A 13,649-nucleotide genomic window follows, 5' to 3' on the forward strand; every position below is an offset into this window, starting at 1 on the left:
TCAGTTTTTGCGATTTCCGAAACGATATTTTTAGAGCCCAGCCGTAATTAGGGGGAGAGCAATAAAACATATACGGAGTTACCCAACATTAGCCAAAAATATCTCTGTCGCGGGTGTAAGAATAGTTTGGGACGACATAAATATTTTCGGAGTTACTGACCCGTCAAAACTCTCCAGAACTACGTCGAATGGGCTGAAGTCTTTGTAAGAATGTATCGACATCTCGCATAGTCCTCCGAAATATAAACTCACCAGTTCTGATTTTACACAACGTATACACATTAGTTCGACATCTCTCAATTCTATGCACAATTTTCTTCTTATGAACAATTTTATTTAAATACAAAGACTAAGCGTTGTTTTTCAATATGAATTCATACATGAAAAATATTTTACTCTACTCTATTGTATGGAGACAATAATGTATTTCTATATACTGATAGCATATGATTTGATTGGTTTTTACATTCTATTAAATTAGAAATTGATGTTCTTCAATTGCTTCGCGCGCGCGTATTCGGTCTTCAGAAAAATTAATCTTTTTATTTTTATGCGATAGAAGCGTATCACTTTTATTAAGTTTAGAATTTTTTTTATTTGAAATAAAATAAATATTTTAGCAAGAAAACATACTTAAAAAGCTTAAAAAACACATTTAAAAATTTTTGAAATAGAAATATATACATGATAATTATCATAGAAATTTTATGTAGTCCTGTAGTTATTGCTAAATTGAAATGACACTTATATGCATCATAAACACGTTCAGAAATTAAAAGCAGAAGCGTTTAAACATAATTGATTCCATTATTTCACACTTTTCTTTCTAGTATAGCCATCTTGTGACTAAAGCTTAAAACTTGAAGCAGCTTTATCATGAGCTTTACAGAGTTACGTAGGATATTCTAGCTACATCGAATCACATTTATATATACAAATTGTTTAAGTTTTGAATATATTTTTCTAATTTCCTAATTTTCTTAATTTTCTAAGCTTTATAAAAATTTTAGATTATAAATGTTTGAGAGTGCAAGACTTTTTGAGTTAAATTTGATAGATAATAGAATCTTGTATTATTTGTTTAATTTTTACTGAATTTTAATTGTTTTTTAATAACAACAGATATTTGATGCTGTTAAAGACGATAACAATATAAATAGACAAAGATATAAAGATATAAATCTGTCACAATTTCTAAAAAATTATTTAAAATAATAATATATATTTCTTGATGTTTTCGGTAAAAGAAAATTTTAATTAAATTGAAAGGTTTCTCTTATTTATGTTTTTATGTGTTTTCTAGTGAAAATTATATGATTTTTTTGCAATTATTTTGCAAATTATTTTTTTAAATTTTAAATATGTTTCTCATAAATTTTAATAAACTAATTTATCATTAATGTATTAAAATTATAACTTTAAACTTGTGTGCATTGATATTTAAACTTAAAAGAAGCGTGTAGAAGATGTGTAAATTAATATGTCAGACTTTACAATTGGAAAACATGTTAATCTACAAATATGACACTATATATATATATATATATATATATACACACTATATCTTATTAATCTACTTATTACAAATCAAAGATAAATTTTATTGACAGTATAAACATAGAAGATATAAAATTAGTAAATTTAATTATATTAAAATTTGATTAAGGATATCTAAAGCACAATATTGATAATTGTTGAATATATCCGAAATTATCAAGGCGATCAAGCAATCGTCGTAGTAAGGAACGTTGCGTTCGAGACGCTACTTTCGCTCGAACGTTGTATACATTTCTTTTGTGCTGTGTAGTACTTTTTCTACATAGACAATGCTCCGTAACGAGCTAAGTTTACGACGATGGAATTTTCGAGAACATTGCCAGGACGCACGAATGGGGGTAGGTCATAACGTCGTACAATGAATCAATGCCCATTCTTCGGTACAACGCTCGTGAGTACGGATGTCGCTGCCTTAAGTGAAAATTTTACTAAGACTCACAGCAGCTGGACTGCAAGATTTTTACACATATTAAATTAAACGAAAGATATCGTCTTGTGATAATTTTTAATAATAAATACACTCACTCGCTTACATAAAATATAAAAATCTTTCAAAATTAATATTAATGATACAAAAATGGATGAAACAGTGGCATTAATAAAATCGTGTATAATCTCGAAGAAAGGCGGCGTATCATTTGAAGATTTAAATGGTGAGTATAATATTTTTCCTTTGATTACAGTGAATTATTATTTATGTATTTATTTTAATGAAACTATGTGCAAATTTCATTGTCGTTTTCGGATAATAGCAAAAATCAAAAGCTTTTCAAATATTTATAATTATATATAAACGTCTTGCGTTTAAGGATCATTCTTATTCATTTTAATAAAATTTATTAAGTTATTAGTTTAAAAATTTTTATGAAATATCATTCAGATTGAAAACTTTAAGATTATAAATTTAAGTGTAAGAGAATGTTGTTGTAGATGAATTTGAACAACTCGTCGGCGAACCTATTCCGTACCGTAGATTGGGATTCGTGAGTCTTTCTAAACTTTTAGAAACTATAGATGGTTTGAAGATAATTCGGAACGAATTTGGCGAACAGACATTAAGAATAAACGACTCTAAGATTTCTCATATTGATAGACTCATACGCAAGCAGAAGGTCGACTATTCAAAGACAAAAGTACGTTTAATAGCACAGACTCTACATAATAATTATGTAAATCAGGATAATCAAATAATCGTGATGTATTATTTCAGAACAAATATTATAAACAATTTACACGACAAAAGAGCAAATTTGATTACAGCAATGAGCGTAGGGAAAGAAATAGAACAATATTCAATACAAATCGCACTAATAAACGGATTCAAAATTTTGGTCAGCGCCGTGATCCATATTTATTTGGCACTGGTAATATATGTTTATATATTTGTTGAAAATTGTTGTTAAGAAATACTACTAGAGCTTGATATGCTAATATATTATAATAGAAATACTAACATTTTGATTTTGCTTAAACAATAGAATTTTTGTTTTTCAGTGTTCTTTCTGTGGTCTTATATTGCTGCCTCGCATTTAATATTTTGTTTAATTCTATATTTTTTATAATTTTAAATTCTATTTTACTTTTACAAATATCAACTATAATTTCGTTGTATTGTAATTTACTGGAAATAACTTTTGTGGTATATAACATATTATATGATATATATATAAATAATTGTAATGAGTAAAAAAATTTAAGATTCAAGCTAATTTATTTATTTTATTATAGCTGGTACTTGGAAAGATAGAAATCTTTCCGAAGAAGAAGAAAATCATCATCCAGTGGTAATAGAAACAAATGAAATAAATAAAGCTGTAAGTAAAACACAATTTTAAGACGCACATTAAACGAAATCTTTCCACCGCTTTTTCAGAAAGTAACAAAGTAATTTAATTTTCCAGGATAACATATACGAACCAATTGCAAACGGCCAACAATTACTTGGCGACGATTTTTTCCTACAACTTGCAATACGAAATCTTCATCTTCCTATTTGGAGATATAAAGGTACGGTGGAAATTATCTTTTTAAAGTTCTCAACAAGTTTTATTTTTATAAGAGAAAGTCAACGTTATTTTTATAATAATTTTTATTTTAGAAGAAATATTTATCGCTTATTCGAATAAAATTTGAATATTTTATCAAAGTACATGTAACAAAGCTTTTATATTATGATATAATCTTGAGAAACTAAAATTGTAGTTTTTGGAGCTATGAAAATGGAATTATGGATTAATTTTGACATTATACTTTGCAGATAGCTTAGCATTGCATTGCGGACTGTGCGTATCCGGACAGACTATAAGCAATTGCACACGAGCTTTGAGGAATATTAACGCCATCTCTAATCGTGTCGTGATTATGCTTGGTTCGGTTGATGTTTACAATGTGCGTAATGTTAATGTTTACTCTGTTCTTCACATATACAGATTTCAATTCCAATGAATGAAACATTAAAGACACTTTGCTTATTTAAATTCTTAGATAAAGATAAAAAGTCTTTGAAGAAATTTAAATTTATTATTTATTGGCGGTGTAGCCAGATTTTTATTAAATATTCTCTTGTTTTCAGGGCGCCACTTACAACGATATGATACACGACATGACAGAACTCTTGCAAGTTCTCCGGTCAAAGTTTCATCTTTCAAATTCAGCCATCACTATCTGCACTCTACCACCTTTGGCTAACGTGAGCATTCACGCTCATAAGCATCAGAGTATGGCGCTATTTTGCTTCAATAATTGGATCAGATCTCTAGCCGACGACGCATCTAGGAGAGATTCCTCTTTCGAAAATTACCCGATAATCGATTTATTCGAAAACTACTGCAACGAAACGTACACTACGGAATACGATTGGTTCCAAACGTAAGTACATCAAATAATCTAATTAATAGTACTAATATATATATATATATATATATATATATATATATATATATATATATATATAATTACTTTAATTTTGCTTTATCTCGTATATAAATATGTTTAATATTTAATTATTATTAGCCAAGCACGTAGAGTGTCCGGTACCAGACATTCTTATGTGCTATGGAATAACAAAGGACGGAAGCAGGCTATGAGCCTCATCTGCGAAGAAAAAGATACGCTCTAGAAGTCCCAATCCATTGTCAATGCAATGAATTAATAGGGATCTTCCGTTATATATATATATACATAGGAGATCATATATAAAGAAAGAGAAGCAGAAAGGTATACCACGGAGAGCCTTATTCGTCGTCATCGATGACGAAGTACGCTTTATCGAGGATTGTCCGAGGTGTACTCTTCTGCTTCCTTCGTGGATGTGTGTGTGTGATCGATCTAGTCTGTTTATGTCCATATATTTCCGTTTATATATCGTACGTGAAAAGAAAAAAATTGTATAATTTCGTCAGGATAAATTGCTTTATTACATCTAGTCAATCGGCTGTTACATGAAACTAATGAAAAAAAAAAATAAATAAATAACAGTATGTTGGTTTGTTCCAAAAATCAATATAATTTCGGGCATGCATCTTCGTAAGATTGCGTGTATGTATACATAAAAAATTTTTATCAAGCTTATCGAAGCTGCACGAATGTCGTCACGCATACCGAATATTATAATTTCGTTTGTTCGCGTTTCAAAAAAATTAACATGGACACAACTGCAAATTTACTATAAATATTAAGCTTCAAAATTAAGACTTTTCTCTTTTGCAATCTAGAAGGGCCCATTTCATCGCATTGCAAAATAGTCAGTAACATCAATGTTCGTATTTAAATATATCGGAAAAGTATAGTGCATTTTTACAATTAAAATGCGGGTAATTTAAAAATGACACGCATACTTTTTTCGGAGATTCGAACTTATTCTCGATGAACGGATTGGTCACAAGCTAGTTTCAATTTTTTTCTTAGAATTCAATGTTTTCCTTAGAAAGTTAATTTCTTTGTAAGTAATTTTTTTGTTGTGTTTATTAAATTATTTGTTAATATATTTAAAAAGAAATTTTTAAATTTCTACAAATGTGATTTTATATAATATTTAATTAATGTAAAGATACAAAAATTCTATCAATGGTTTTTAAATATTTGAATTATTACAAATATAACAAAAGGCTCAGCCATTTTCGGCCATTTTTATTAATAAATTATCAATTACCTACCAGGAAATACGATCAAACGAAATTTAATAATTAATTACAATTATGCAATATAAGTTTTGCAAAAAGATTCAGTTATCTTAAAAATGAATGTTTCTATTTATATGCGGTGTCTATTTATATGCGTATAAAATATAAAATTATTATAAGATTTGAAATAATCGGTTACACATAAGTAATTAAGCGAGAAAGTTATTTCTTAAATTAAATGAAATCAGATTAATAAAATTGTAAAAATTTAATCCAAGCGCGCATTTAAAGTTATATAATGGGCAAGATAATAGCAATTTTTAATTGAAATTGGTTTTTAAAATCAATTCTTAATTATGGCTTATAATTTAAAGCCTTAAACCTTTAATTATTTAATAATTTAATAATTTAAAAAGCCTAACAGCTAATATAGATCTTCTGATTCAGAAAACGGAAATGTTTTCAAATTTTTAGGTCAATTTTGAGTAACTTTAGGAATGAATGCGAGAAACAGTATTTTAGCAAAAGAAATATGTCTATTAATTTATTAAGACGTACAATTCGAGAGAAACAAGAAATTATAATCGTAATTGTGAAAAATGCTGTAAATAATATATCTAGCGATACTTATAAATTTTTTTTGTAAATGACACCAAGATTGATCAATATATATGTAAAATTATTAGACGCGCGTCTAATAACAATGTATAATCAATGTGTAATCAAGTATTGTGATCAATAAATCATCAATACCTATAATTTTGTTTATTTTCTCTCTCTCTTAAGATACAAATGATAGAAATGGTAATAATTGTACTATGTGATAAATATTTAAAAAAGAAAAAGATCTTCTTAAGATCTTCTGTTTGAGAAATTTTTCGCTCAATGTTCATTATTTAATATGAGAATGACAAAGATAATATAATATTGATAATATAACATTTTGCAGCTTTTATCATATATCAATATCTATCTTAATTTTTCCAAGCTCTTATCAAAACATTATTAATATATTTTATGCGATTCGAATTGTTATTACTTTAAATTAAGCTTTAAAAATCAGCAGTGTACGTTTTATACAATCTATTTTTTATTATTAGAGTAAATAATGGATAGAGTAAGAAATCATCTTTTTCTTTGATTGGAAATGAGAGATAACGTATTTCTTAAATTGATACATATATCAAAGTACTACAACATGTAATTTCATTTAAGAATTTTGTATATTTTTTTCAAATCACTAACATTAATGATTTTTCTTTTTAACCATAAAATAACATTGATACGACGCACTGTTTGAAAGTAAATATAAAAAGAAAAATTCAAACGTGAACATGTGCAGGAGAAGGCTAAATTTAGATTAGTATCATCGTAGAGATTGTGTCGCGTAGATTCTGTATACGACAGAACGAAAGAAAGAAGGTTAAAAGAACGAAGAAACTAACAAAGATACGTCCGTGCGATCAGCTGTAAGTAAAAGGTAGGAATACAAGAACAAACTTGATTAAAAAATTAATTTTTGTTAGTAATAAAATATTTGGCGGACCAAAAAAATAGAGAAAAGACAAATTTGAGGTTAGAAATAATGAAGAATAGATTAAATATTAGCTTAATATGTGCATGTATAAATATACAAAGTTTAGAAATCACCGATGTTTAATGAAGTAGTTGCGGCATTGTGATATGATGAGGGTGGAAGAATATCTAAAAGAATAAAATATTAAGTATAATAAATAGTTATATTTTAGTTGAAAGGCATGCTTATATATAATATTAAAAAGATAAACGTATCAATAGGGTTAATAATATTTTCTGATAAATATATTACAGCAGTATACATAAATATATTATATGTTTAAAAATGGATTTAATTTTAATGTAATGGAGAAAACTAAATTTTAATGTAATAAAAAAGTGTTATGTATTAAAATTTTAATGCATTTAAAAATTTTAACAAAAAAAAATTTTTTTTTTAAGTTTATAAATAATTTAAAAAATAAATATAGATAAAAATGAGTACAATCTCCAATGGTATTTACCCAAAAAGACATCTGAAAAGTATACTTGCTGAACGGAATAACTTTCATAATGAAGAGAGTATACTTTGTACAGAAGACAATTTACAGCAATCTTTGCATACACTGAATGAGGTAACAAAACATGACTAATAATTTTGCTAACATGTATACAAGTATATGTATATGGATGTTAGTCAGCATTTATTTTTATAGGAATTTGAATCATTCGGTATTGCACCAGTAACTGCACACCATAGTATGCAAACTTTAGAATCATTCAAAAAGCTATCCGTAATAATAATAAATGCTGCTTGGAACATGATACATAAACATAGGTCTTTAATGCACGTACATGATCAGTTGATAGATTCAAATCACAGAACTGGTAATGATAATGTTAATCTCAAGGTAAGTTTGCTTTTACATCAAAGAATGTACATATAATAAAATATGTTGTATTATTTTATGCTATACGTAGAAAATTATTAGTAAGTATATGGAACTAATTATATTTTATAGAAGAAATTATATTTTGTAATATATCTTGTAAGAAATGGTAACATTAATTTAATTGTGTGCAATGTGTCAATAGAATCAGGTAAAACGTTTAAAAGAAGACATACAAAAAAAGGAGTATTTGTTACACGAGGCACAGGAGAAAGAAAGAAGACTTAAAGTACAATGTGAGAGTATGTCACGCGATCTGAAACACGAAAAAGAAGAGGTAGTTCAATTTATGTAAAATATATGTAGAATATGTGGCGGTATCACATATATGTAGGTATATATAAGCCAATCTGAATATTTTGCAAGAATTACAGTTAAACTACTGATTTCTAGGTGCGAAAATTGAAAAAGCAAGCCCAGTCCAAAGATATTCAACATGAACACGAAGTAAGAAGAATTATGCAGAACAGCCAGAAGCTACAGGAGCAGTTACAAAAATCTGCTGGTTAGTAGAATCATATTTTTGGGTAATTTTACTAAATGTGTGATTGTTTAGTTTTTATATTTACTTGAAATACGCTGTTGACGCTATACAGTTTGTTCTCTCAATTATTTCATGAAATGTAATGTCTTTGTTATTTTTTTTTAATGTTCTGTTATTCTCTAATGAATCCTTCTTACACAAAGATGAATGAATCGAGCCATTGCAGCTCAACTGTATGGCGAGTTGCCTATCAGTCAAGAGTTTGGCTTCAATGCTTCAGAATATCGCAGTTATTTCAACGTGTTTCTATTCGAAATATGTTAGGCGGAATGCATGACTCGCAAGGGTGATATAGAAAGCATCCTGTATATATAGCATGCCAAAGTACATTTAACATTTAATATAAGTGTAACCATAAATATATGTTTTATGAAAATATTTGCGAAATATATAGTGAATGTATCTTATTTTTTTCTCTTGTCTGAATATATATTTTTTATTTCTTTCTTTTATTTGCAAGGTACCTTTGTGCCGAGAGATAAAGTCTTACAAAAGATGCAGGCGAATCATGAGAAAGAACTGACTTCGTATAAGCAAACTATTTGCCACTTGGAAGAGAACAGTAGGCAAATGTTGGAAGAAATCAATAATCTAAAGGAAGCTCTGGATTTACATAGGACTGGAATTGATTTACATATCGAAGCATCCGGAGCATGGACAGACTTAAACACCAAATCTGATTGACGTTTGTAATTTATTTATTATTTTAATGTGCACAAAGTGAAAGTGCATGGAATTATTTAAAATATATCTATATCTATCTAATATATCTAACTCCGTTCTATTATATTATAACGAAGTTCTATTATATTACGAATATGTATAGATATATTTTAAATTCTACTTTTATTTTGTGCACATTAAAATAATAAATACAAACGTCAATCAGATTTGATGTTTCAGTTTCCGGATACTTCGGCGTTGTAATAATATTACTTGTTGTCAAGAGCTCTAAATATTTTGCAAACATGATATTTCGTATAAAAAGATTGTGTTTAATTTGTTTATTTAAAATAAATGCTTTGTGATTTTATGCTGCAATTAATAGATCTGAAATATTTAACTCGGAATTAATTAAAATATATCTATACATTCGTAATATAATAGAACGGAGTTGTAATAATATTGCTTGTTGTTGAGAGCTCTAAATGTTTTGTAAACATGATAGTTTGTATAAAAATATTGTGTTTAATTTGTTTATTTAAAATAAATGCTTTGTGATTTTATGGTGCAATTAATAAGTCTGTTCTATTTAACTCTATTCTCTCGCGCTTTCGTTGCACGCGAAATTGCAACGTAATTATAACGAAATTGGTACATCATAATTACATTTTCGAAACGGGAAAGAAAATAGCAAAACAACTAACAGCTACATCTTGAAATGAAAGGATCTAATGTAATAAGGAAGTAACTCGAGAATTCAATAAAACGAATTTTTCTCCGCAAGTCGTGAAAAAGCCGAGTAATTACAGCGCGGCGAGCGCAATTAAGACGATTCAAAGCCCAGAAAAGTCCAGATGGCATTTTTAAAGATTTTTATTTTTAATTTTACATTTTATACGGTATTTTATACCAAAGATTATTAACATTACTGAGTCGTCAGAGATTATTAACTTTTCACAAGTTGTCAAAATAAAAATAGTTTCTTCGATTACACACATAATATCGCTCGCGTATGAAGTACTATGAAATATAAAAATACACAATTATTATATGAAAGAATTAATAGAAGCATCTTGATAGCAACGTTATTAACCATCCGAGGATAAATTTCGAGACGTCTGATTGAGGCAGAGCCTGACCGCTGCTTTTCGGGCATTTACAATTGCCCGCTTTGCAGACTATGTTATTTAGATTCGTGAAGAAATTGATAGACTGATTGTCTCTCGAATAGTTAATCTCGTTTGGCAGCATATTGTGACTGCTGTCGATATTCTCCGCCTTGAGCCTCAGAGCGCTCTTGCCGTCCGCGCATATGCCGTTTACTGTGATGCTAGTCGCGACTAGATTAAGGCTTATATTCGAAAAGACGCTGTTTTTCACGATTGCGGTGTCGGCATGAAAGGACATTATGTCCGGCTTTTGCAGTTCGAATCTAGAGTTGATGATGTCGATACTCTGGAAACTGGCAAAATTCAAGGACGTCGTGATGTTCCGTAACTCACTATTTACTATGCGCAATGTTTTGCCCTTTTCGGAGATATTCAGCTTGCATATACGCTGAATTGTGACGTTCGACATGATAAAGTGCGACACGTTGATGAAGCTGAGCTCCTCCTGAAAATCCTCGATGAAAACGTTTTCGATTTCGAACGTGTCGATAGTCGCCAGGGCTCCGAACGTTAAAGGCGCGATGATCGGTATCCGGCCGATGTTCGAGAGTTTTAGCCGCCTCATTCGTCTCGATGAAATGTAGATGTTAAAGTCCAGACGATCGCTGATATTTTCGATTACCATTTCCTCGAGTTTATTCGCTTCCGGCATAGTGGAGTAATAAAAAATCACTGAGACACATCCTGTGACTGATACGCTGATAATTTTTTTGTAATCGTAATTCTCTGGCAGGGAGAGTTTCTACAAAACAGAATTTAGTCAGAACACTGTGCAATGTATTCTCAATTATTTTACGACTACTTGTATTTTGCATCTTGGATAAATAATAAACTGATGAAAGAATAAACATATTGTATTCCATTTTCTCAAAATGAATAAGAAAAGTGTAAATTTAAAGTTTTAATTGTACAATGCACATAATATCTTAATTCCTTTTTAATTATACTTTACTACAAATTAATATAGAATGTCAGAGAACAGAATTCAAAATTTTAACAATGATATTGATGTGACGTTTAATCCATTCATTTTTATCACTGAAAATATTTCACTTTTAATCGCTTTCAATTTATAAGTTGAAAGCTTCGATATTCACGCATAGATGGACATCATCAATTAGTCAATGAATATGTCTGCAAAATTTAATGGTTTATTTCAAGATCTCGTGTTGGGACGAAATGTGAACGAATGCACTGAGCTTATCATGATTTGGTGCGGAGCTATTAGTCAGTACCTCATTTCCGATGCAACTACATGTAAGCTTGCTTTCATTGTGAACTTGGCATTGTTCGCTGATATTATTCGCAGTCACGGACAATGCTGCGGTGAGTATTACAATCAGTAGGGTTACTCCCATATTCACCGCTGAACTTGTGCATAAAATCTCACTACCGGCTATGCTCGCGCTGAAATTAGAAAAGGAAGTGTTCCATTCCAGATTGATAAAGATACGGATAAGAGTGATATATTATCCTGTACATAATTTTTTTTTTTTTTAAGCGAATGTGTAGAAATAAATAGATGCAAATATACTTTTGGCATGCAAATTTTGTATAAAATTTTAAAAATGCAATTTTTTAATATTACATTTTCTTCATATTACATGCTGCATTATTTATTAGATAATATAATACTTCTTTTACTTTTTTTATCTTGCATCTATTTAAAAATTTTCTTGCAACTCCTTTAACTATCTCAAACATAACTTTATAAAGCTGTATTATGCATTTAAGTAAGACACATTTTATTTAATGCCAGTTAAAAACAAATAATAAAAAAACTACAAATTATTTGTTTAAAACGAGTATAAAATCGGAAACTAAATTCACCAAAATTATACTCGTTTTAAACAAATAATTTGTAGTTTTTATTTCTAAGAATAAAAATATATTATATTTTTGTGTGTGGATTTTTGGACGTCAAATTTTAAATCGGATTTCGCGCGACAATCTGCGAGAATTTCGGCAGTTTATCGGATTCAGATATCGTTAACTAATATTTGTAGATTAATACATTTTTTTGGTAAAAATAAAATTTACTAAACTCACTGAATGAAAGCTTTAAAGCGTATTTTTCTCCGCGAATCGTCCAATTTTAATCCGCATTTGAGAAATCAAATGAGAAAAAAACACTCTCACCATACTTTGAAATTTTCCAACGTGGTGAAACTAGACTTTCCGTCGATTTCCTTTGTCGCTCCTCTCTTTAAAAGCTTTAGTTCGTTCGCGCGTACTTTTTGCAAGTTCTTTTGCAGAACACTTGGCACTATTCTGACAAGTTTCCGGTGATTTTCCAACGATGGTTTTTTATCGAGATTCTGCGTTTTAAAAGGCAGCGTTTCAAAAGCGTTTCAGGTATACGCTGGAATAACGAGTGCCACTTCCTCTTACACGATCCGTTGATACTACTCGTAATATAGGCGACTATTTTGGGGATCACATTCGACCGACGAATGAATCCACGGTCGAGTGCGCGATTAAGATGGACAGCTCTTTCACGCCGCTTTTTTATAGTGACTGATGTGTGAGTAACGCAACTTGCTATTCGATAAATGTATTCCGGTAGTCACAGAGCACTGTGTATAACGTATTTGTTAGATTATATCAAGTTATTTCAAGATATCATGGTGTGACAGTACACCGGAAAAACGCAGTCATACCGCGACGGAGGCTGTCAGGGAATCTTGTGCTATAAGTAGTCGCATTATCAGCTTTGGTGGTCACATCATCCTGATATTAAAATTATTTCTTATAATGTATGCAGTTTGCAGGCTGTTTTATAATTGATAACTTTAATTCTAATAATGTTTTCTGTTAATAATATATTTTGACAAATTTAAAGTCTATTCTTTGATAAATTTTTTTATAAAATATTGAGCCGTCAAGTTGAGTTTTCTAGAAGGTTATAGTTTGATATTTATTTCTAAAAATATATCATATAAAAGTTTATTTTTTGGTAATTATAATTATATTTCTTGATACCTTCGTAGAAGAAAAACTGATTTAGGACCCAAGAATCTACTATTTAGCGTTGATGCAATAATAGCTAAATCTATATTGACAGCGAGTCTGCGATCCATTATTTATTTATTCTTAAATAACATGTTGCGTAAGAAAGATCGTAACTTTA

At 29.3% G+C, this 13,649-nt stretch overlaps 3 protein-coding genes across 6 annotated transcripts; 2 read left to right on the forward strand and 1 right to left on the reverse strand.

Moving 5' to 3' along the window:
- Positions 1–1,941: 1,941 nt before the first annotated feature.
- On the forward strand, positions 1,942–6,437 carry osk (oskar). Its single transcript, XM_012374413.2, has 8 exons — positions 1,942–2,210; positions 2,488–2,690; positions 2,768–2,921; positions 3,286–3,371; positions 3,459–3,564; positions 3,815–3,945; positions 4,130–4,425; positions 4,570–6,437. The coding sequence occupies exons 1-8, from the start codon at positions 2,135–2,137 to the stop codon at positions 4,673–4,675; spliced, it is 1,158 nt and encodes a 385-aa protein (XP_012229836.1). The 5' UTR covers positions 1,942–2,134; the 3' UTR covers positions 4,676–6,437.
- Positions 6,438–6,981: 544 nt separating this feature from the next.
- On the forward strand, positions 6,982–9,921 carry LOC105676497 (afadin- and alpha-actinin-binding protein-like). 3 transcript variants are annotated; one of them, XM_067350061.1, is made up of 6 exons: positions 6,982–7,158; positions 7,656–7,828; positions 7,910–8,104; positions 8,289–8,420; positions 8,537–8,648; positions 9,148–9,921. In XM_067350061.1, exons 2-6 carry the CDS (start codon positions 7,691–7,693, stop codon positions 9,369–9,371), a joined length of 801 nt encoding a protein of 266 aa, XP_067206162.1. In that variant the 5' UTR covers positions 6,982–7,158; positions 7,656–7,690; the 3' UTR covers positions 9,372–9,921. The 3 variants fall into 3 exon arrangements, with proteins under 3 accessions (XP_067206162.1, XP_012229880.1, XP_012229872.1); XM_012374457.2 differs by having other exon boundaries at positions 6,984–7,147; positions 7,685–7,828; XM_012374449.2 differs by having other exon boundaries at positions 6,991–7,158; positions 7,685–7,828.
- Positions 9,922–10,205: 284 nt separating this feature from the next.
- Positions 10,206–13,134, reverse strand: LOC105676485 (uncharacterized). 2 transcript variants are annotated; one of them, XM_012374426.2, is made up of 3 exons: positions 12,659–13,134; positions 11,755–11,926; positions 10,206–11,261 (listed from the first exon to the last, which is right to left on the reverse strand). In XM_012374426.2, exons 2-3 carry the CDS (start codon positions 11,875–11,877, stop codon positions 10,410–10,412), a joined length of 975 nt encoding a protein of 324 aa, XP_012229849.1. In that variant the 5' UTR covers positions 11,878–11,926; positions 12,659–13,134; the 3' UTR covers positions 10,206–10,409. The 2 variants fall into 2 exon arrangements, with proteins under 2 accessions (XP_012229849.1, XP_012229857.1); XM_012374434.2 differs by having other exon boundaries at positions 12,664–13,133.
- Between the last annotated feature and the right edge of the window lie 515 nt (positions 13,135–13,649).

This window comes from Linepithema humile, chromosome 2, assembly GCF_040581485.1.
Source record: "Linepithema humile isolate Giens D197 chromosome 2, Lhum_UNIL_v1.0, whole genome shotgun sequence".
Taxonomy (NCBI): domain Eukaryota; kingdom Metazoa; phylum Arthropoda; class Insecta; order Hymenoptera; family Formicidae; genus Linepithema; species Linepithema humile.

Excerpts from the sequence above, each read along its gene's own strand:
- osk (XM_012374413.2), top strand. The coding sequence starts at position 2,135 with ATGGATGAAACAGTGGCATTAATAAAATCGTGTATAATCTCGAAGAAA. Across the intron at positions 3,372-3,458 it reads CAAATGAAATAAATAAAGCT|GATAACATATACGAACCAAT; the intron begins GTAAGTAAAACA and ends TTAATTTTCCAG. Across the intron at positions 3,565-3,814 it reads TCCTATTTGGAGATATAAAG|ATAGCTTAGCATTGCATTGC; the intron begins GTACGGTGGAAA and ends TATACTTTGCAG.
- LOC105676497 (XM_067350061.1), top strand. The coding sequence starts at position 7,691 with ATGAGTACAATCTCCAATGGTATTTACCCAAAAAGACATCTGAAAAGT. Across the intron at positions 7,829-7,909 it reads CTTTGCATACACTGAATGAG|GAATTTGAATCATTCGGTAT; the intron begins GTAACAAAACAT and ends TTATTTTTATAG. Across the intron at positions 8,421-8,536 it reads TGAAACACGAAAAAGAAGAG|GTGCGAAAATTGAAAAAGCA; the intron begins GTAGTTCAATTT and ends ACTGATTTCTAG.
- LOC105676485 (XM_012374426.2), bottom strand. The coding sequence starts at position 11,877 with ATGGGAGTAACCCTACTGATTGTAATACTCACCGCAGCATTGTCCGTG. Across the intron at positions 11,262-11,754 it reads GTAGTTGCATCGGAAATGAG|AAACTCTCCCTGCCAGAGAA; the intron begins GTACTGACTAAT and ends TCTGTTTTGTAG.